This window comes from Felis catus, chromosome E1, assembly GCF_018350175.1.
Source record: "Felis catus isolate Fca126 chromosome E1, F.catus_Fca126_mat1.0, whole genome shotgun sequence".
NCBI classification, from domain to species: Eukaryota; Metazoa; Chordata; class Mammalia; order Carnivora; family Felidae; genus Felis; species Felis catus.
Window position 1 is genome coordinate 4,437,846 of NC_058381.1, and position 21,527 is coordinate 4,459,372.

Below are 21,527 nucleotides of genomic sequence, written 5' to 3' on the forward strand. Positions count from 1 at the left end.
ACAGTGCTGGTGAGCAGCGGAGCCGGGGGCGGGGACCGCGGCACACTGGAAAATCTGCCCCTCGTCACCAGGGTGTTGACACCACGCCGGGCTGCGGAGGCTTGGTGTCACCGAAGCTACTCATTTTTGGCAAGAGCAGCCGGGTATCTGAATTTCCGGTGTGAAATCTGGTGATTCGTCGACTTTGGCGAACCAACCCGACGATTCTAAAACGAAACCGTGGGCAAAAACAAAACAGAGCGACACAACCTCCCACAGTCCTGAACTTGATTCTGCCCGCTGGCCACCAGGGCGCAGCTCCTCGCGTTAATTGCTGGGTATCTGCGTAAGCGTCGGATTGAAGGGAGGGTTCTCTGGCTTTAAAGAATTGAGTAGCACCGTCCTAGACTAAGAGTAGGAATCAATGCTTTCACCCTCCGCTAACCGTCCCTCTGCTGCCACCTGTTACCGCCAACACCCCCTGCTGGGTGCAGCTGGCCGTCAGTTTCCGGGGTTTCCAAGGGCTGCAAATGCGTGGCCAACTTCCTCTCGCCCCAGAGCTACACGCCCCCACTCCCACCCCCAGCCTGGGTCCGACCTTCCTTGGAAGGGAAGCACAGGACAAGATTTCTGGGGCACGAGGGACCCTGAAAGTCTGTCCTGCTCTGTTTATGGGAAGGTGGCACCCCATCAGCTGATGAGAAGGTTTGGAAGGGGAGGAGAGGGGGTGGGGAAGAGAAAGAGCCTACGGAGGGAGGCACGTGCCACCAGTCGTGCACTGAGCAATCTGATAGAAGATCAGAGATTTGGGGAACCCAGGAGAAAGTGAGCCGGGCACAGCCACCTTGCGGAGCACAGACGCTCATCCACGAGTCCAAAGGCAAGACGACACAGTTGCCCCCGTAAGCAGAGAGACTCCCCTTGGGGCGGCAAGACCGAGTCCTGGGGACCCGGCACCCTTGGGACACGGTCAATGCCCGGCGGGGAGGAAGGCTGGATCCGTCCTCGCGGAAGGAGCGAGCAACCCAAATCTGCAGGGCTCTGGAGCCTGGAAACATGTGTCCTGGGGCCCCCCGGGGTGAATGCACGGTGATGGGGACAGTCACTGCAGGAATCACGGTGTCCTTCTCAGTCTGGCCACAGGGAGCTCTCCTCCTGACCTCAGACTCCGGGGGAAGAGCTAGGATCTCCCCGTCCCCGGACCTCACACTTTCTCACCTACCCCGCAGCACGTGGCACCAAAACTTCCATGTTTGCACGGGGCTCCCCCCGAGAACTTAAGAGTCCTCCAAGTCTTTTGTTTTGGAGAACAGGGACCAAGTCTCTGGATTCAGTGCACTTAAAATATGTGTCGAACATGTGATGTCAAAGAAGAGGGGGCCCGCATGAGACTTCCTAATAACGATGCCGCGTTTTGCCACGAAACCCAATCTTCAGAGAAGTTCTCTGCTCTCTGCAGCACCCCCCGCCCACCTCCCTGCCATGGGGGTAACGGAGCTGTGTGGATGCCTCTCTTTTCCAAACAGCTCTGTGCCCAGATGCATCACACCCCCGTCGGGGCCCGAACACGGTCCCCGACAGGTTCACGCCGGCCGTGAACCGTGACTTAACCGCAACAGAGCTGGGGAAGAGATCGCACATCCCCAGGGCCCGGGTGGGGAAATGGAGAGAGGCTGGCACGACCGTCAGACCTGTGGCTGCATCCACGTGCATCTGAGTTTCCTCGACTGCCACCTGCATGGACTTTCCAGAAGCCTGAGTGGGTTCAGGCGCCGTTATGTAATCCTGTGTTTGTTACATGCCCCACCCCCCGCGATTTACGCCACCCTCTCTGCACCCCCTGTAGCTCCGTTGTGTATACCCACGGCCGCCCTGACCCCACGGCAGAATGTGCCCCCACACGGTCCAGTACCCATGGACCTGGCTGCCATCCCACTCTCTGCCTGACTGGCTGTGTGACATCTGGCAGCTCACAGCACCTCTCTGGGCTTCCCCCTCATCTAGAGCTGGAGGGAGCTGAACCCGCTGATTCCTGAAGCCCCTTCCGGGCCCCTGCTGAGGATTCTATCAGCGCCATCTGGAACCACTGCGCCCCGGCGAGGACTGGCCACACTCAAGAATTAAGAAGAAGCAAAACAGAGGCGGCAAAGAGCCAGGGCAGGGAGCCAAGGGGAGTTGAAGGCAACAGGAAAAACTTGCTTTCCACTGAGCTCACCCTCAGATACCACCCCGGCCCCAAAGTGGCTTGGTCTTTCCAGAGCCTTGGGTCCCCAAGCCACCCGGACTCTAGGAAGGCATGAGGACAGCAGACAGGTGCGCAAACAGCAGAACCACCCTGGGTCGCTCCAAAGCAGCACCAAGCACCTGCCCACGGAGGCTCTCCGGCGCTGGCTTCTCTCCCCCAGGCGTGGCGGGCCACCTGGCTCTCCCGGGGCTCCAGTGAGCGCTTCGAGCACCTGCCCGGGGGTTCCCACTCACCTCAGCCCCACAGCCCTGCCTCTTGCAAAGCGGACACCCTGGTCATTTTCTGCCACCGTCTCCACATCCGCTGCTTCCTGTGGCATCAGCTAATTCACTGTGCAAAGCAGCATTTATATATAGAAAGTTGCAGCCACGCAGGTTAGCATTAAAATAGAGACTTGGCGTTGCCGTGGCAACCAAACAAATGATATTCAAAATGAAAGAGAAGTATTCTGCAATCGGGAAAGCATGTCCACAGCCTTCCAGGGCAGCTGCGCCCTGTCCCCTCGAGGGCGGGTGGGACGGCCTCCCGAGGAAAGACCTTCCCATTAAGTCACCCGCTCTGGTTTCGGCAGTGACCACGACCCCCGCTCTGCGCAAGCTCCTTCCTAAAGCTGGCTCCTGCCTGGAGCAGACCCGAGGCCGAGGCACCCAGGGAGTATGATGATCTTGACCAGGTGTATCGATTTGCAAAAGCTCTACTCCTCAAGCACCGAGGGGAAGCAACTTGTGGCCGCGGTGCCATCAGCAAGGACGCTTCTGGAAACAAAAGTGGCTCCTGCCACAGGCCGGCCACGGCCCGCCACAAACTCATTGCGGTGGGGTGCTTCATCCCCTCGGGGCCTCAGCCTACAAATAAGGGCGCCGGGGGCAGAGGGATATGGAAAAGCAGGCCAGTGCTTTCTGCCTCTGTGATGCTAAGATGTGCGCCTTTCCTCTGTCATCTCTTCTTTCTACTTCCATCTTGTTTCCCTAGTCCCGGGGCACAAGCCTGGCTCGGCTGCACGGGCCCTGGATGTTGCTGGAGCTCCAATCACATACAGAAGCCCCGGCTTCCCAGCTCCTGCTCAGCACAGCCTTCAAAGCAAAAGATCTGAATCCAAGAAGCCACCAAGAGGCTGGGGGGCCTTGGACTCCGAGCCTGCCTGAGATTCCTTCACACATTTTCAAATCAGGCATGATCTCGGGGCGCCCGGGTGGCTCAGTCGGTTAAGCGTCCGACTTCGGCTCAGGTCATCATCCCGCGGTTCGTGAGTTCGAACCTCGCGTCGGGCTCTGCGCTGACAGCTCGAAGCCTGGAGCCTGCTTCGGATTCTGTGTCTCCTCTCTCTCCCTCTGCGCCTCCCCCGCTCACGCTCTCTCTCTCTCTCTCTAAAATAAACACTAGTAAAACTTTTAAAAATAATTAATTTAATTTAATTATGAATGATCTACAAAGACTACAAATAAAAAGAATGACAACCCCAAGCGCCAGCAAGGACACAGAGCGGCTGGAACTCCTACATACCAATGTGGGAACGCAAAATGGCACCCCGCCCCTCTGGACAGTCGTGTGGCAGTTTCCTATAAAGTTAAAACCTGCACCCACCATACGAGCCAGCCATCCCGCTCTCAGGTACGCGCCCAGGAGAAAGGGAAACATATGTCCGCACCAAGTCTTATACAGGAACGTACATATGGCAGCTTTATTCGTCATAACCCCGAACTGGAAGAAACCCAGAGGCCATCGACAGGGAATGATGAACCACCACGGTACATCCATACGATGCGTCGCGGCTCCCAATACAAAGGAACCAGCTACTGATCCGTGCAGTGACCTGGATGATGTCACAGGTGTCTGTTAAGAAGTCAGTCTCAAAAGGTTACATACCGTACGATCCTGTTTACATGACACACTCAAAAAGAAGAGCTATAGGGCTGGATGGCTCATGAGGGGTCGGGGGGATGGGGTATGAGAGCATAGGGGGAGCACAAGGGAGGTTCTTGGGGGGGACGAATTATTCTGTATCTTGGGTAAGAGTGTGGTTACATGAACCCATATATATGTAGAACTATACCCCTCAAAAACAATTTTACTTATTTATGTATTTATTGTTTGTTTGTTTATTTTTGAAAGAGAAAGAGAGAGAGCACGCGAGCGGGGGAGGGAGAGGAGCAGAGAGAGAGGGAGACACAGAATCCGAAGCAGGCTCCAGGCTCTGAACCATCAGCACAGAGCCCAACATGGGGCTCGAACACACGAACCACCCAGATCGTGACCTGAGCTGAAGTCGGACGCTTAACCGCCTGAGCCACCCGGGCGCCCCAAGATCATGCCTGATTTGAAAATGTGTGAAGGAATCTCAGGCAGGCTCGGGGTTGTCCAAGACCCTAAAATACCCAACACCCCCAAAATAGTCAATTTTACTGCATAACAACTGAAAAAAAAATTTGCTGCTTTCACCTTGGGGGAAAAAAAAGTCCCAGATGACAGTCTCTTTGTAGCAGTCTTCAGATCAAACGTGGGGTCCCCATGCACAAACCTTAGGATCCTAAGAACCGTTCGTTATCAGTTCCAATTTTCGTTACAAAGACCCTCCTCTTGTCCTAGAACAATGGTTCTCAACCTCGGACCAGCCACGTCAGCATCACCTGGGAATTTGCCGAGAAGTATAAACCCTTGGGTCTCATCCTAGCCCTCCTGAGTCAGAAACTCCAGGGGGTAGGGGTCCTGTTGCCCATTTTAACAAGCCCTCCTGCTGAAAGATTCTAACGCATGCTGACATTTGGGAACCCCGGCCTCTATATACCGGTTAGGTCCAGCGAGGCCAGCCCAACCCGGAATGGTCTGACCCGCGTCCCTTCAATATCAAAACACCGTAGAAACAGACAATGTCTTTTCTCCACATCCTATTTGCTTCAGGACTTTTCCTTTTTGTAATTTCTTTTCTGAAATTACACCTGCAAGGAAGCACCTGCAAGGAAGACATAAGCGGCCACAAGCACCTGCAAGGAAGACGTAAGGGGCCACAGCTCTATGTGACCACCTGAAGCGGCAGGTAACACGGAACCACCTGCTGTTTCTTCCCGGTGGGACAAAGAGTGGCTGTTACCGTGGCCGTGCAAATCCACTCCTCCCTTCTCACCCGGCCCAGCTCCCGGGCCAGGACCAGAACCGACCTTGCCAGCCCCCTTCCCGCTCAGCTCCTGGAGCGCTTCGCAAATCAAAGGGGACCTCGTGGTCGTCCCGATGAACCCTGGAAAGGCACCACTTCCTTCTTAGGCCAGAACAACAACTTCAAAGCCACTTTTTCTGGGTTTCTGGCTCCAAAGCCACACAGAGATGACGGATCACAAAGAAGAAATCAGAACCATATGAATGTCATATTCAGCAAAATAAACAGAATCATAGCATCAGGGTTGGGTCCAGGGGGCTGCGTGTCTGGCCCAGAGCCCGGGCTTGGTGGCCCCTAGCGTGGGCCGGGCTCCCCGGCCTCTCCTCCCCGCCCACGACTCCCACACACAGAGCCAAAGGCGCCCAGCGTGCCGTCCCTCCTCGCCGAGGCCCCCGCTAGCAATGCTGCTTTGCCTGACATTTCAATGTTTTATGGAGTTTTTATATTCTCTTTTATGGTTTTCAGCTCAGCTTCTTTTCCAGTTCTGTCCAAATATGCACAAGCACCAACATGAACGTTGTGCCATTAATGACAGTGTGACAGCTCCAGGAGCCTCTGGTGGGGGGCGGGGGGGGGGGTTGGGGGGTGAGTTGGGGGAGCGGCCATGGCACCCACTCCCTTTTATACCACTGGTTTCCCCCAGAGCTAATCCTGCTGGGCGTCCTCACTGCCAACCTCATTCTCATTGCAGAACAGAGAAACCCTCTCCTCTCACTGCTTCTAGGGAAACAATATGGCGCTCCACAGAGCCAGCGTTTCTGAACCAGGGGGATTCCGGAGACTCTTCCTCATTGTCCCACTGGGGGTGGGAGAGGCGGGCGGTGTGCCAGTTTCCTACCGCCAGTGAAACAAGTAACCCCAGACTTTGTGGCTCAAGACCACACAAATCGATTATCTGAGAGTTCTAGATTTATTATCTAGAGCTCAGAGGTGGATCTCACTGGGCTAAAACCAAGGCGTCCCTTTGGCTCTGTTCCTTGTGGAGGATCCAGGGAAGAATCTGTCCTCTGGTCTTTGTCAGCTTCTAGAGGCGGCGTGCACTCCTTGGTGGCTGGCCCCCTTGCTCCAACTTCAAAGCCAGCAATGGTCTGTCCAGGCCTCTCTGGTTCTCTCTCCGTCTGCTCCCTTCCTCTTCCACTTATAAGGACATTTCAGATTATATTGGGCCCGCTTGGATAATGCAGACATCTGATCTACCTCACTTCCCTCTCGCCATGTAACTACATATTCACAGGTTGCAGGGACTGAGACGGGGGCATCTTGGATGTGTGTGCATGGGGGTGGGGGCAGCCAAGATTATGCTTACCACAGGGAGCTCCAGGCATCTAACAAGAGAAAGGAAGGGATCCTGTTAAACAGCCTACCACGCAAAAGACCATTCACCCACAACAAAGAACGATCTGCCCCAAATGTCAATTGTGCCGAGGTTGAGAAACCCTGGGACAGCCTAACGCTGACTGGGCCTTAGCCGGTCCCAGGGATGCTGACTCAAGTCTATTCCCACAGAGAGGTCAACTATAGGGTTTTTGGGGATCACAGGGAAGCTGTGACCCACAATTAAGGAGGAATGTTTTTATCATTCTATTAAATACTTTAATGTAGAGTCTGTAACTATTCCAAAATCATCCTCAAAATGCTTCTCATTTGATATACAGAAAATACAGACTTTAAAAACACATAACATGCATCTTGCTTCCGGAAGGCACATAGACACAGTGGATACAGATGATCCCAATCCCTTTATGCGAAGACATTAAGAGGTACGAACCTCCATTTATAAAATAAATAAGTCACGGGGATATAAAGTATGGCACAGGGAAAATAGTCACTAATACTGTAATAATGGCGTGTGGTGGCAAATCCGATGCAGCCAACGTTTTGTAACATATAAAAATATCAAACGCACCTGAAACACAGTAATGCGTGCTGGGTAGAAGTCAATAAAAAATTAATAAACTTCTTTATGTGACCAACTTCAAATAACACGGCTAATTCTGCTTTGCTGATGGGCTGCCTTTTGGTCTCAGAAATTGCTGAACTGGGGTGTTGGGTGGGGGGGATGGGCTAAATGGGGGACGGGCATTAGCACTGGGCATCATAGGGTAAGTGATGAATCGCTAAATTCTACTCCTGAAATAGATACATACTACTGTTTTCAGGAGAATACTCCTGCAAAAAAAAGAATACTAAAATAAAATAAAATAAAAAAATAAAATAAAATAAGATAAAATAAAATAAATAAAATATAAAATATAAATAAAATAAAATAAAATAAAATAATAAAATATTAAATAAATAAAATAAAAATAAATAAAATAAAATAAAAATAAATAAAATAAAAATAAAATACTAAAATAAAACATAAAATAAAAATAAAATATAAAATATAAATAAAATAATAAAATAAAATATAAAATAAAATATAAAATAAAATAAAATAAAATAAAAATAAATAAAATAAAATAAAATATAAAATATAAAATATAAATAAAATAATAAAATAAAATATAAAATAAAATAAAATAAAAATAAAATAAAATAAAATATAAAATATAAAATATAAATAAAATAAATAAATAATATATAAAAATAAATAAATAAAATAAAAAATAAAAAATATAAAAATAAGACAAAATAAGATATAAAGTAAAATAAAAATAAATAAAATACTAAAATAAAAGATAAAATAAAAATAAAATAAATAAAATATAAAATTAAAATAAAATCTAAAACATAAAATAAAAATAAAATGAAATACATTCAAGATATAAAATAAAATAAAAATAAATGAAATAAAATAAAATAAAAAATAAAATAAAATAAAATCTAAAATAAAATAAAATAAAATTGCTGAATTAGCAAGCCAGCACCACTCACATCCCCATTCTCTTCCCTCTTCCAGAAGAAGCGACCCATCAGTAGCTGGTGAGAATTCCCAATGACCCTGCAGACCTCAGTCCCCACACCAAATGCCCTCCTGAGCCCCAGACTCCTGCAGGTCCCTAGGACAGTCCTGCACTCTCGGGGTGAGGCCTGCAGACAGCAGAGGGCTGTCCCCTGCTTCCCTGAGGATGGTTCCCCAGGAAGGGTACCCTCCCCCTAACCCCAACGTCCCGTCTACCGGCTGAGTTTCCCAGGGGGTATCCAGAAGGGGCGGCAGAGAGTGACTCTGGTGGTTTCACAGGGATTTCTCTGCAGGGACAGGTAGGCAGGGCCTCCTTTTGTCTGACAAAAGGATTCCCCCTCTCCCCCCCACCCCTGCCATCCAAGTGAGGAGCAGAGGCTTGGAAGCACCTGGCATGACCGTATGTGCACCCACGTGTGTCCCTGTGCCCTATACCCCAGGCGAGCCCCTGCTATCCTGCCCTCTCTGCTTGACACAGCAAAGTACTTATTTATTATTTAACTCCTCAACTGCAACCATCCAGATTCTCTGCCAAAGCCACATCCCTGCCCCAAAGCAGGGAAGCAATGCCCTCATGAAGCCCTGATAACCATGTCTAAGATACTTCAGGCCCGGGGACCACCTCATCGAAATGTCACCCACAGAGCACACGGATTTGTTCAATCGTCCGTCCAGCCAATGTTTGCTGCTGCCCGTTTATAACGCGCTGCATAACTTTCGCGATCTGGAAGACAGAAGGCCTTGCCCACAGGGAGCTCAAATCCAAAGTGGGAAGAATGACCCTGCTGTGAGCACTGACGTGCATTATCTCATTTAATATCCACGCCAACATAGAAGGCGGGTAACCTGAAATCGTCTCTATTTTCAGATCATCGCGAGCACAGCAGGAAGCTCTTATGTGACGCTTAGCACAGGCCTGACTGTTCTCATCCGTTTAGACACGTTCAAGCTTCACTCTGCCCCGTGAGGTTGGTTCTGTAATTGTATCCATTTTACAGGGGAGTAAAACTGAGGTTCAAACTTTCGGCAGCATGCCCCAGGTGTGTGCAGGCATTCATAGGCTTGCGAATGGCAGGCAGCACCAGGCTCGGCCAAATGCCTCTTTGAGGACACCCAGCCCCGGGTTCCCACTTTGGACGGGCAGCCAGGGGCGGAGGAAGGGCTTTCTGTCCTGGAGCCATAGCAGTATCTTTGTCGCTCAGACCCCAGTGAGTCACCTCCCTTCAGAGATATCGCCAAAGAGAGCCCCGCTGTAGTGGGGGGCCAGAGGGGCTCATCCTCACTCCCTTTTTTCACTTCTCAAACACAGCTTTTGCCAGAGCCCAGGTAGTCATGTAAATGCCAACAGAAGTCCAAAGATGCTTGGATAATGGGATTTTCAAATACACCAGAGCTTCTCGGCCCTCTCACTCAACCTCCACACGCTGGGAGCCCGCTTTGTGAGCCGTGGGGTCTGAGAGTCTGGCTTCCACGCTTGGGATTCTTGTGGCAGAGGCCGGGGCACAAGGAGAGCCTCGATGGCGTGGTCTGGCATTTCTAAGCCCGCCGTGGCCGATCCGGTGGCCTAGAAACCGCATGGGCTCCAAAGGCGTCCTGCCAGGCTCGAGAACCACAGCCAGGAGTGGATATTATGTCATTTGGAAAACGGGTCTTTGCAGATGTAATTAAGGGCTTTGAGATGAGGAGGGTATAGCCTCCAGTGTCCAGGTGTACCCTAAATGCAATCCCCAGGGTCTTTCTAGGAAGGAGGCCGAGAGAGATTTTATTACACGTGGAAGGAAGAGAAGGAGTCTGGGGGCGCCTGGGGGGGCTCAGTCGGTTGGGTATCCGACTTTAACTAGGTCATAATCTCATGGTTCACAAGTCAAGCCCCACATCAGGTTCTGTACTGACAGCTCAGAGCCTGGAGCCTGCTTCAGATTCTGTGTCTCCCTCTCTCTCTGCCCCTTCCCCACTCGCTCTCTCTCTCTTTCTCTCTCAAAAATAAATAAATGTTAAAAAAAAAAAAAAAAGAGAGGAGGCTGATCGGGGAAGCAGGGGTCAGAGTCAGACAGCCACTAGCGAAAGGTGTCAGCCGATAAGTCACCCCAAAGAGAACGGAGCAGCGGGGAGAAAGTCCTCCCCTCCCCGCTCTGCCCACAACCCCAAAGGAGGCTGGCGCGTGAAGTGCTTTGTCGGGACACGTGCACAACGCAGGGCAGACAGCTCTAGGGACACACAGGGACCAAAACCAGAGTCAGAAGCTTCCGCTGCGGTCTGCAGACCTGGATCGTGAAGCCACGCGGCAACACGGGGGTTCCCCAAAGCCCAGCCATTCCCATAACGCATGCAGCACCCGAGACGATCCCCTTGGTGGCTGCAAGACCTGTCAGGTGTTTTGAGAGGCTCATTTTCAAATGGGCCTTAAGGCCTCAAGGTCTGTTAGAAAAGTCAAGTACGAGGACAGGAAGCCTACAGTTCCTTCTTCCCCAAGGGTCACTACCCGACGCCAGCCGGGATCAGCTGGCCATGCCCCCTCTCCGTCCCCAGTTTCTGCCTCCACAGGCTGCACCCAGCTCGCCAGGCTTCTGGCCTGACCTCAGAGAGAGAAAATACCAGCGAAGAGGCCGTTTACCTGGCCCGATTCCAAAATCAGGAGGCTGCTCGAGAGAGAGGGGCGGAGGCTCCCTCGTGGGCAGGTCATAATCTGGGAAGTGGGGGCAGAACACACAGATGTCTGAGGTTTGCCATTTCTCGAAAACGGGACTAGGTTCCGGATTCCCACCTCCCCCCATCGCGACCCAACACCTCGCAGCCCCCGGGTCCGGCCCAGCCAGGACTCTGGGGAGCCACCCAGTCAGGCGGTCCTACTCAGAGGCCACCGGTGGGGTGTCCCCGGGCAGCAGGCCAGAGAACAGAATCGCCCAGGGGTCTGTGCTCAGTAGCATCATTCTTACAGAGCTGGGCTCAGAGTCCGGGGCCAAGAACCAGAACAGAAAACCGGCCTACAGCAGGGGGGGCAGGTTGTGGGAAGACAAACACACTCGGCCACGTGGTGCAGCCCGGCCCGTCCGAGTACGTGTCAGAGACCAGGAGCTGATGTATAAAAACGAGGCAATTTCCCGTGAACACCTCAAGGTTTCAGGCGTGTCCTGAAAAATCAAGAAGGCCGTATACTAAAGTCGTCTCTGACAGGATGAAGGGAATTGGGGCCGCCTTCTCCGCCACTCTCTGACGCGGTGGCTTTCAACCCTGGCTGCCCGTGGGAATCATCTGGGACCTTAAAAATCACCCTGATGCCCAGAAATCCCCAGACCCAGTCAACAGAGCTCTGGGAGACGGCCGTCTTACAAGCTTGCCAGGCGATTCTAACGGGCACCTGATAAAGGCTCCAATTTCTCCACCGGCTCTCTCAGCGCCGTTACCTGCCTGGCCCAACAGTTTGTTCAGGCAAGGTTCAGAAAAAAGGACAGGCTGGAGTCGTATTGACACAGAGCTGGCAAAAAAAAAATTTAAAAAAAAAGGGGGGGCACCTGGGGGGCTCAGTTGGTTGAGCGTCCGACTTCGGCTCAGGTCACGATCTCACAGTTTGTGGATTCGAGCCCCGCGTCGGGCTCTGTGCTGACAGCTCAGAGACTGAAGCCTGCTTCTGATTGATTCTATGTCTCCCTCTCTCTCTGCCCCTCCCCTGCTCATGCTCTGTCTCTGTCTCTCAAAAATAAATAAATGTAAAAAAAATAAAATTAAAAAAACCCCCACAGAGCTGGCACGCAGACCCCCACCAGCGGCCCCTGCATTAACCACAGTCCATTCACAGCAGCTACGCCGGAGGTGATGAGCCCCATGCCGTAGGCCTGTGTCACCTCTGCCCATCCCAGAGAAAGCAAAGGGACAAAGGACCGCGCTGAGGTCCGGGAGTGTGCCGGAGAAGCACGCAGCCAGGCTTCCCCTGCCCAAGGTCTAGGGACAGTCCTGAAGACATTCCAGTTCCAGACTGTCCTGCTGGCCAGACCACACCCACAGAGAAAACTCCAGGGTCCGTCACTTACTGATAGAAGATCTTTACATCCACAAGCCTCCCAGACTCCAGTGCACAGGAGTTGATATGAACATAGGGGAGGAAGAGGGCAGACCGCTCGCCTGCACCATTTCCAAGATGTGACGGGACAAGCGGGGGAAAGAGACCCGAAGCCCCGATGGCGCCCGTGGTCTGTCTGGCCCTAGGATCAGCGCATTAGTGGCTTATCTGCGATTTGGGGCATTGCCCACTGGGTTTGTGCATTTCTCTAAAAGCAGAGAGACTAAAAGGGAAGAAAAAGGTGGGTGTGAGGACGTCATTGTCCCTGGCCCGTGTCGTGCTTCTGAAGAGAGGGGAGTGAGGGCTGCCTGTCTTGCCCAGGGCGGACAGCACGACAGAAACCAGAATCCGAGGACGAGAGGGACAGGCAGGCGGAGGCTCGCAGGAATGAGGCAAGGGATTTTGATTGCACAGATAAAGTGTGACGGTACTGGAGAACAGTGACAAGTGACATGTGAATCATCAAGATGAGAGCTTCCCAGGAGGCGACGTGTCTGAACAAGCCATGTGGCTCCGCTTGAGAAACGAGAAAACCGAGGAAGAGTGTGATCGCCGCGCAGGGAGCTCGGCAAACTCCTTCCATCCCAGGCCCCCCCACCCCCACCCCGCCCTGCACAGAGCTGGAGTCGCACAGTATGAGGCCAAGGGGTACCCCTCCCTGCACCGGCAGGGGCTTGGAGCCCTCACGTTCACTGGTAACAGCCCCGGAAGTTAGAATAATTTCCACCTGAGCCTCTTCTCCAAGTACAGGGCCACTGTGCTGTCCCCAAGCATCCAGGCAGAGTATCAGCGTAGGTAATAACCTGAAGCCCTGCTCCATAAAGCACGGTCCACGGGGCTTGTCAGAAATGCAGCATCCGGGCCCCGCCCCAGAACTCCTGCATCAAAATCTGTGCCCTCACAAATGCCCCCAGCCCCCCATGAATCGTGAGTGTGTTAATGTTTGAGAACCACTCAGGCCACCTCACCCCCGGTACGAGAGGTCCCCGGGGCCCCCCTCGTACCCACCAAGCACATAACAGCTACACGCACAGTAGAGGAATTTAATGGTGGTTTCAGTGGCTTCCCCCCCCTGCCTCCCCCATCAAATTCAAGGCTGTAGCTCCTTCCTCAGTCCCTAACTCACGGATCAACCAAGGCAAGCACAGATTAAAATGTCCCTGGAGCCACAGAACCTACTAGAGTGGCTCTGTCTGCAGGGTGTATTTGCTCACCACACTCATCCAAACTTACTAGGCACGTTCTGTATGCCAGGCACTCAGAATAAGCAGATGAGTGGCCCAGAAGCCAGAAGAGTCTGCTTCCCGTGAGACAGAGAGAGAAAGAGAGAGACGGCAGACAGGCGGTCACGGTGCAGGGGCCTGTGTGTGCAGCGCTAAGGAGAAACACCCAAAGGTCATCGCCATGACGTGCTTTCTCTTTAGCACACTCTTCTCTTTGCTGTTTTGGTTGGCTTCCTCCCGTCTTGCTTTCTACCGGGTTGACTGCATTTTACTTTATTTTTCTTTTAATGTTTCTTTATTTTTGAAAGACAGAGAGACAGAGCACGAGCAGGGGAGGGGCAGAGAGAGAGGGAGACACAGAATCGGAAGCGGGCTCCAGGCTCAGCTGGCTCAGCTGCCGACGCGGGGCTCGAACTCGTGCGTCGTGAGATCACGACCTGAGCAGAAGTTGGACGTGCAAACGATTGAGCCACCCAGGCGCCCCTGAATGCATTTTCTTTATTCTCCCTCCCACCCCTGAATGTTTGGCAATTCTGGTCTATTTATATACTACTTAGGTGACTTAGGCAGTTATACTGACATTTTTAACATGTACTCTCAACTCCCAAGCATAAAGATAATCGATAGCTCTTTTCTCCTTCTGAATAATACAAAAACCCTGGGACGCAGTCACTTTGATCTCCCCCCTTCTACCTTTCGGGTGTTGGGAGCATGAATCACTAAGCTCCTATTTTCCGCACAAGTCTTGGCACTGACCGGTCATTTGCTACCTCTCATCACTGATCGCTGATCATTCTCCAGAAAAATTAAAAATTCCAAATTGACTCAAGAGGAAACAGAAAACCTAGATAGATCTATAACCTTCAAAGGAATCGATTCAGTGGCCTACACTCCACCTTAAAAAGCTACAACACATCTCTGTGGTTCTGCGACAAGTTTTCTCAAACCTTGAAAGAAAAGACATTAATCTTATGTAACTCTCTTCCAGAAATGGAGAGAAAAAACACTCAGTTCCTCTTACACTACCTTGTACTGACCTTCAAAGAAAACAATGAAAGACTTAAAAGCCTACCTCCTAACCTCACAGGGCACAACTGTAAAAATCCTAAACAAACATTATTTAATCTCAGGAAGAGAGGGATAATAAAACATAAAAAAAAACTCATTAGTTAAACACACCACATTAAAAGATTATATAAGAAAAAAATAATTTAGATGCAGAAAAAGCATCTGACCATTAAAACTCCTCACAAACTAGGACCACAAGGGAAATTTTCTGATAAATTGTAACTATCAAAAAATTACAATAGGGGTACCTGGGTGACTCAGTCAGTTAAGCCTCCGACTTCAGCTCAGGTCATGATCTCACAGCTTGTGGGTTCGAGCCCCGTGTCAGGCTCTGTGCTGACAGCTCAGAGCTTGGAGCCTGCTTCTGATTCTGTGTCTCCCTCTCACTCTGTTCCTCTCCCACTTGCATTCTGTCTGTCTGTCTCCCTCTCTCTCTGTCTCTCTCTCTCTCAAAAACAAAGAATTTTTAAAATTTTTTTAATTTTTAAAAAATAAAACTTTTAGAGGAGTTTTAGACTACTTTAGGACCTCAGCGTAAGAAAAGTTTTCTGTAAGACCTAAAAAGCACAATTCACGGAAGTAATAGTTTTGCCATTTCTCATAAAGTCACACATCACTCACCATATGAGCTGGCACCTTTGCGCCTAAGTATTCACGCAAGAGAGAGGAAAGCACGTCCAAGAGGCTAGAATACAAACGCTCACAGCGGAATTAATCATTACAGCTCAACGCTGGGAACAACCCAAATGCCCATCAATTGACAAATGAAGCAAATTACAGTATATCCAGTGAATGGAATTCTACTAGGAACTCCCAAGGCGCGAGCCACTGATACAAAAATATGGGTAAATCTCAGCTATTACCCTGTGCAAAAGAAGCCAGATTCCAGAGTGACCCGACGAGATGAGGGAGGACAGGAGAGAAACGGCCTGCACATGGACAAGAGAGAACATTCTGGAAAGATGCCCTATGCTTTGGCAGTCACATGACTGTTTACATTTGTCAAGTCACTGACCTGTACAGGTAACATGGGTAAATTCTTCTTGGCCACTAATTACCGCTCAGTAAAGCTGATTTTAAAACTACTACGCGTTTGTTAGAATCTCCGTAATTTTCTGTGGACAAATTTCATGCAAAATTGACTGAATCTGAGGAAACTTTGGTTATTGACTACACATACCAGTGAGGAGGTTTCAGGGGGAGAATAAGGGCTACAAAGCCCAGTAACGCTCATTCGTATTTCCTCCCTGTCATCAGAGAAGTCCTATTAGAAACCACAGGGTCCGGGGGCGCCCGGGGGGGCTCCGTCGGTTAAGCGTCCGACTCTTGACTTGGGCTCAGGTCGTGATCTCACGACTGTCAGCTCTGTGCTGACAGTACGGAGCCTGTTTGGGATTCTCTCTCTCCCTCTCCCCCTCTCTCTCAAAAATAAACAAACACTAAAAAACCAAAAGGAATAAGAAACCACGGGGTCCAGTGAGGTCACGACCCATCTGGACAGCGCCCCGCTCCGTGTAGGGAGTTCTCTCCTCGCCCCCCGACCCACTGGGCGCTTTTTCTGCAAGACTGGGAATCCCGGGACCAGCTCGTCCGCTCCAAATCCGAAGGGGTCTTTCAGGGGACACAGGTGCGTGTGGCCCACGCTCACCGCCAGGCTCTGGGCCGACCCCCTGAGAGATGGGTGGGCTTCATCCGTCACCACCAAGCACACCCGACCACGCTAACTTCTGCTCTGACACCGTCCCCGCCACCCCTTCCTGCAGGGCCTCCAACAAGCGAGCACCTCGGTGTCTGTCGGGTGTTCAGGCTCCCCCAGCCCCCTGCCCACTCTGCGAGCTGCAGCATCTCTCCCATGGCTTCTGCTTTGCTTTTTATGTCAGCCAGAATCCGTTTCTGGAGTCTGCGACCCAAGAACACCCAAGCGGCGCAAGGCGGACGGGGCGCACGGCCCGGAGTTCTGCATTCCGGACAACCGTCCCTGGTTGTGCTGGCCTCCCAGCCGGCTTCACAGGATGTCCCAACGCCGATCCCTGGAGCCCCCTGGGCTGTTGAGACACAGAAGAGACAGAACGAAAGCGAACGCGGAGCGATGTGCCAAGCGCTCTGACATGCTTCCGTCTCGTCCTCCTGCACCCCGGTAAGGTAGGGACTGCCCCAATTTCCCGACGAGGACACCGAGGAGGAAGAAAAACATTTTCCCAAGGCTACGGAGCTCATGAATGACGACAGAAACCTGAGCCACATCTGTCCAACTTTAAAGCCTTGCCCTTGTCACCTCATCACAGGGCCGCACCTCAAGAAAGCATTCGGTCGAGTACAACCTGGTCACTGGGGCTTCAGACGAGGCATCAGAGGTGTGGCTAGATGGTGGCTGAACCCACAGAGCAGCGAGGGGTGTCCGCTGCACCCGGGGGACCAGGGTGCCCTCCAGGAGGGGGCGACAGCGGATGGGGGACACGGGGTGGGGGGCAGGGGGAAGGGGTGCACCGCAGCCCGAGGGAGAGCAGAGTGCCCGGGGGAGCGGTGTGGGAGACGTCCACATCCCAGAGGAGTGGCAGTGAATTCTTTCTGCTTGGAGATGAATCGGTGTTCACGTCCCCATGGCAACGGAGCATGCTCACCGTTGTCCCTACCTGCAACTGAGTGAATCACACTTTTGGCATCGCACTAGCCCGGTCCAAAGTCATTAGCTAATCAGCCTGGAATGTGTGCACTCTGGCACTGACACTATCTGGGAGGGAGGCAGGGTCTCCGAGGGTCCCTGCGAGGCTGGGAGAGCAGCGATCCTGTCTCTTCCGCTTTGGCACAAAATTTACGCTACCCCGAGCGGCCCCTGCTATGAAACCATCGTGAGGAACCTGGGCTTGTCCCGGGCTCTGGACACGGGCGGAGGGGATGGCGACCGAGTCTGAGCAAAAGCGGAGGGGCAGGAACTTAAACATGACAGGAAAAGGGATGCACGTGGGTTGCAGACGCTGTTGGAACCCACACAAATCGCTGGCAGGTTAAGTGTTCTGACTTCACACCAAAGCTTGAGAATACATCCTGAAGGGTGGAGTGTGGATGAAAACAATCCTGAGAGATCCTGTTGTGTGGACCGGGCATCACCCCAGGCTGGACTCAGGCTCCGTCACACAGAACCGTAGAGAGGGCAAAAAGGAGACTTCTGGAACACTGTGTGACCACTCGTTCCTGGGAATAACACATCAGGGCTAGCCAAGTCACCGTCAGAGGACAAAGGTTGACAGGGCAGTAAGGGACAGAGCACGGATGCCAGAGAGACCCCAGCGAGAGGAACATCCACGAGAACACGCTGGACCACCAGACGTGGCTTCCAAGCTCCCGGATGAGTTCCACAGAGGACCTCCGCGGGGCATCAGCAGGTACCGGCTAAGGGCCCATAAATCCCAGCGGTTACACAAAACATTACCTTTTTTTTCCTCTAAGCAAATGGGAAACCTGTGTTCCCACTGAGTTCCCACTTAGTTTCTTGAGAGTTGATCCCAAGGCTCGGGTGTGCATGGGGAAAACCCAAAAGGGAAAACCCATCGGAGAAGGAGACTCCAGGGGACGGAGATATGCCACCTGCCCAGGGTTCCGAGCGAGCTCAGCCTGGCGTCCCCAAGGGGGCTGTGCACCCAAACTACCCCAATCTCTGCTAAGCAGGAAGCCCTCTCCCGGGGGATGGGGGCAGTGACCGGGTCCCGGACCAGGATTCGTTCGGAGGGGCACCCATCACCACCACCGCCTCAGTGTGCTGGAACGTGGCCCGTGTCTGTCCCAGCCAGGACACGAACTTGTAAGCCCCTGGGATGCAGAGGGCCAAGTGTCCACACTGGGTGTCTACATTACCCACGGGTCCCAGCAGACACACCTTGCAAACATACCAAAGAAAATCAATAAAGCTTCTCTGACTCATGTGGAGTGAATGAATGAATGAATGGATGGAGAGGGCTTTCTGAACAGCTTCCTCAAACATTTGGGAAGCCTTCACCATTATAAAGAAGACAGACTCCACACGCCTCAAGGGCTCAGGCTGGCCATGAGGGAGTCTCTGCGGGGAGATTTCACCCTGCGGCCCTCTGGCTGCAGAGAAATGGAATCCGAGCTAGATTCCAGGGCCCTTCTGGTGCTCAAACCCACGGGATCTTGAGAATCCTCCATAAAGAAAGTTACCGAAAACTAAAAATGGCATCAGCCTGGGGGGGGGGGGGGGCGTGGGTTCAGGAAGAGGAGGGAGGGTGAAACCCTGAAGCCCCCCAGCAGCAGAGCTGGGAAGGTACGATCTCATCGGGGATGGTTCCGGTACACAAAAGGGGGTAAAACACTTATGGTGCTTCAGAAAAGATGTGGGAGGGGAGAGGGAGGAGAGGGGAAGGGAGGGAGGGAGAGAATAAACTAGGGAGCCCGTGTGGCCACAGACAGTGCCTGGAGCACTGAGGGGACAGTTGCCCGAGGGAGGGAAGGGGAGTATGAGGACCCCAGGCGGCCCGGCTGCTGGCAAACATCTCTCCTGGTTCGAACCTTGCAGGACTCTGAGCGGCGATGAGGGGTTCAGGAAGGGGCAGCCCAAGCACCTCCCCGCTGCGCAAAGTGCCTTGGCCCCTGGCTGCGTCACCAGCACCTGTGCGGGCCCAGCCAGAGGGCGGCTCCAGCAACGCGCACTGCAAAACGCTGTTCCACAAGTTCAGCGTGCGGTCCGTGTGGACATGCAGGCCGGGGTCTCCGCCAGAGAAGTAAATCATCCCTAATGACGCGGGGCAAGCTGCCGTCCGACCCGTGCAGTGGCTGCTTCCCGAGTTGGGAGGGAGGGGGGCACCGAATCCAGAGGAGGAAAGTCAAGTCTAGCCGGCCCCACACTGAAGCAGGGAAAAAGGGTGGCAGGACGGAGGGGGCACAAAATGAGGCTTCCCTGTCACCATCAGGCCTGGAGAAAGAGAATCCACGTCCCCATGCTCCCTCTTCCTGGACCAGACACCTAGAGCGGCAAATGAAGTGAACACAGGGCAGAGAAAGCAAGGGGAAGGGGAGGGGGGGAGGTCCCGGCTTCCAGTTATGAAATGAGTAAGTCCCGGGGATGAAAGCCACTGCGTGGGGAATGCAGCCAGTGGTGTTCTAACGGCACTGACGGATCGCTCTGCTGTTCGCCGTAACTCGTGGAACATCGTGTGCCAACCGTACTTCGATAAAAGGAAAAATATTTTTTAAAGAAAGATAAATCTTTAAAAAAAAAAAAGAAAAAGAAACTATGATGAAGTTTGGGAGAAGTCAGGGACGCCTGTGATGCAATCTTCCGGCACACGAGGTGGGCCCCAGATCTGGCACCGAGCTTTGCGGCCAGTGCAAGGAGGGCAATGCGTTTGGCTGAACGGTCCTTGGTCCTTAAAAGAAGCCAGCAGGCTCAGGGAAAGTACGACCGTTTCTGCCTGAACTCCAAAAGAAAGCGCTCCCGTGGGTGTGCGGAAGAGAACAGATTAAAAAAAAAAAAAAGTCTTTAAAGACCGTGGGTTTCATAGGACTGTTAATTTTAACCCTCAGTTGTCAACTAAGTCCTTAAGAAGCAATCCTGAGAGGGGCACCTGGGTGGCTCAGTCGGTTGAGCATCCGACTTCAGCTCAGGTCATGATCTCACCATCTGTGAGTTCCAGCCCCGCATCAGGCTCTGTGCGGACAGCTCGGAGCCTGGAGCCTGCTTCGGATTCTCTCCCTCTCTCTCTCTCTCTCTCTCTCTCTCTCTGCCCCTCCCCTGCTTGCACTCCGTCTCTCTCGCTCAAAAATAAACAAACATTAAAAATTAAAAAAAAAAAAATCATGTCCTGCTTCAAATCTCCACAGTGGACCCCCATCTTCCGCAGAGTAAAAAGCCCGTGTCCGCAGCGGCCTGAATGATCTCCCCGTCTCTCCCTCCCTCTATTCCAGACACGACGGAGGGGTCAAGCGTATGTCCGCCTCTTGGCCCATGTGCGTGGACTTTTCCTCCCCCTGCAACACTCTTTCCTTGTGTCTTCATTTTACTCGGGTCTGTTTAAATATCAGGGACCACAGAGCCTTCCTGTCAACACCATCTAAAACATCACCTCCCACTGCCCTCTGCTCTGCGACGGGGAAACAGTACCTCACGAGCCCGAAAGCACATCATCTAGTTATTTTATCGTCTGCTTTCCCCCGGAGAACCTAAGCGGTGAAAGCAGAGGCTTTTGTTAGAAACACCGGGCACCTCCAACCTAACGTGTAACAGGTGCTCAATAAAAAGGTGGTGAAAGAACGAACGAATATTCGTTTGTTCAAGGTTCAACGTTATTTGACCAGGGAGTCACTTTGATCCCAAGGGGCATTGTGACACGCAGGTGTTGGCAGGCTGACTTGGGCAAGTGCTCACTGTAGGGGCGCCTGGGGGGCTCCGTCGGTTAAGCATCCGACTTCGGCTCAGGTCATGATCTTGCGGTTCATGAGTTCGAGCCCCCACACGGGGCTCTGTGCTGACAGCCAGAAGCCTGGAGCCTCCTTCGGATTCTGTGCCTGCCCCCCTCTCTCTGGATCACTCCCCAGTCCCTCCACGGGCTCCACTCATGGGATCAACCACACTCTTCCCTCAAAGACACAGGCCACTAACATCTCAAATGCAACATGTCCAAAACCAAATTCCATTCCCAAACCACTCCCTCCCATCTATATAAATATATACGTATATTATGTATGTATGTATGTATTCCCAGCCCCCAGAAGCCCAACCCCAAATCAGCCCTCTTCCATGTTTCCATTTCATATCCGACTCCCCATACTCAATCACCTCCAACGTGGCCTTTAGAGACCATGAGTTTCGTACGGCTTGTTCATTTTAACCCTCGGTGGGAACCAAGTCCTTGAGAAACAATCCCTTCGGTACCCACACCCAGCTG

The 21,527-nt window shown here is 52.2% G+C and overlaps 1 protein-coding gene across 6 annotated transcripts in view; it reads right to left on the reverse strand.

Moving 5' to 3' along the window:
- GAS7 (growth arrest specific 7) overlaps positions 1-21,527 on the reverse strand; it is a 217,514-nt gene that overhangs the window by 118,186 nt on the left and 77,801 nt on the right. The window contains exon 1 of one of the 6 annotated variants that reach the window (XM_019817168.2): positions 2,458-2,573. The exons of 4 other annotated variants lie outside the window; for them this stretch is intronic. In XM_019817168.2, coding sequence (XP_019672727.1) covers positions 2,458-2,543 — 86 coding nt within the window. In that variant the 5' untranslated portion in view covers positions 2,544-2,573. Of the gene's footprint in view, positions 1-2,457; positions 2,574-21,527 lie in introns of those variants that run through there. One more of the 6 variants, XM_006939787.5, reaches the window with a different exon arrangement.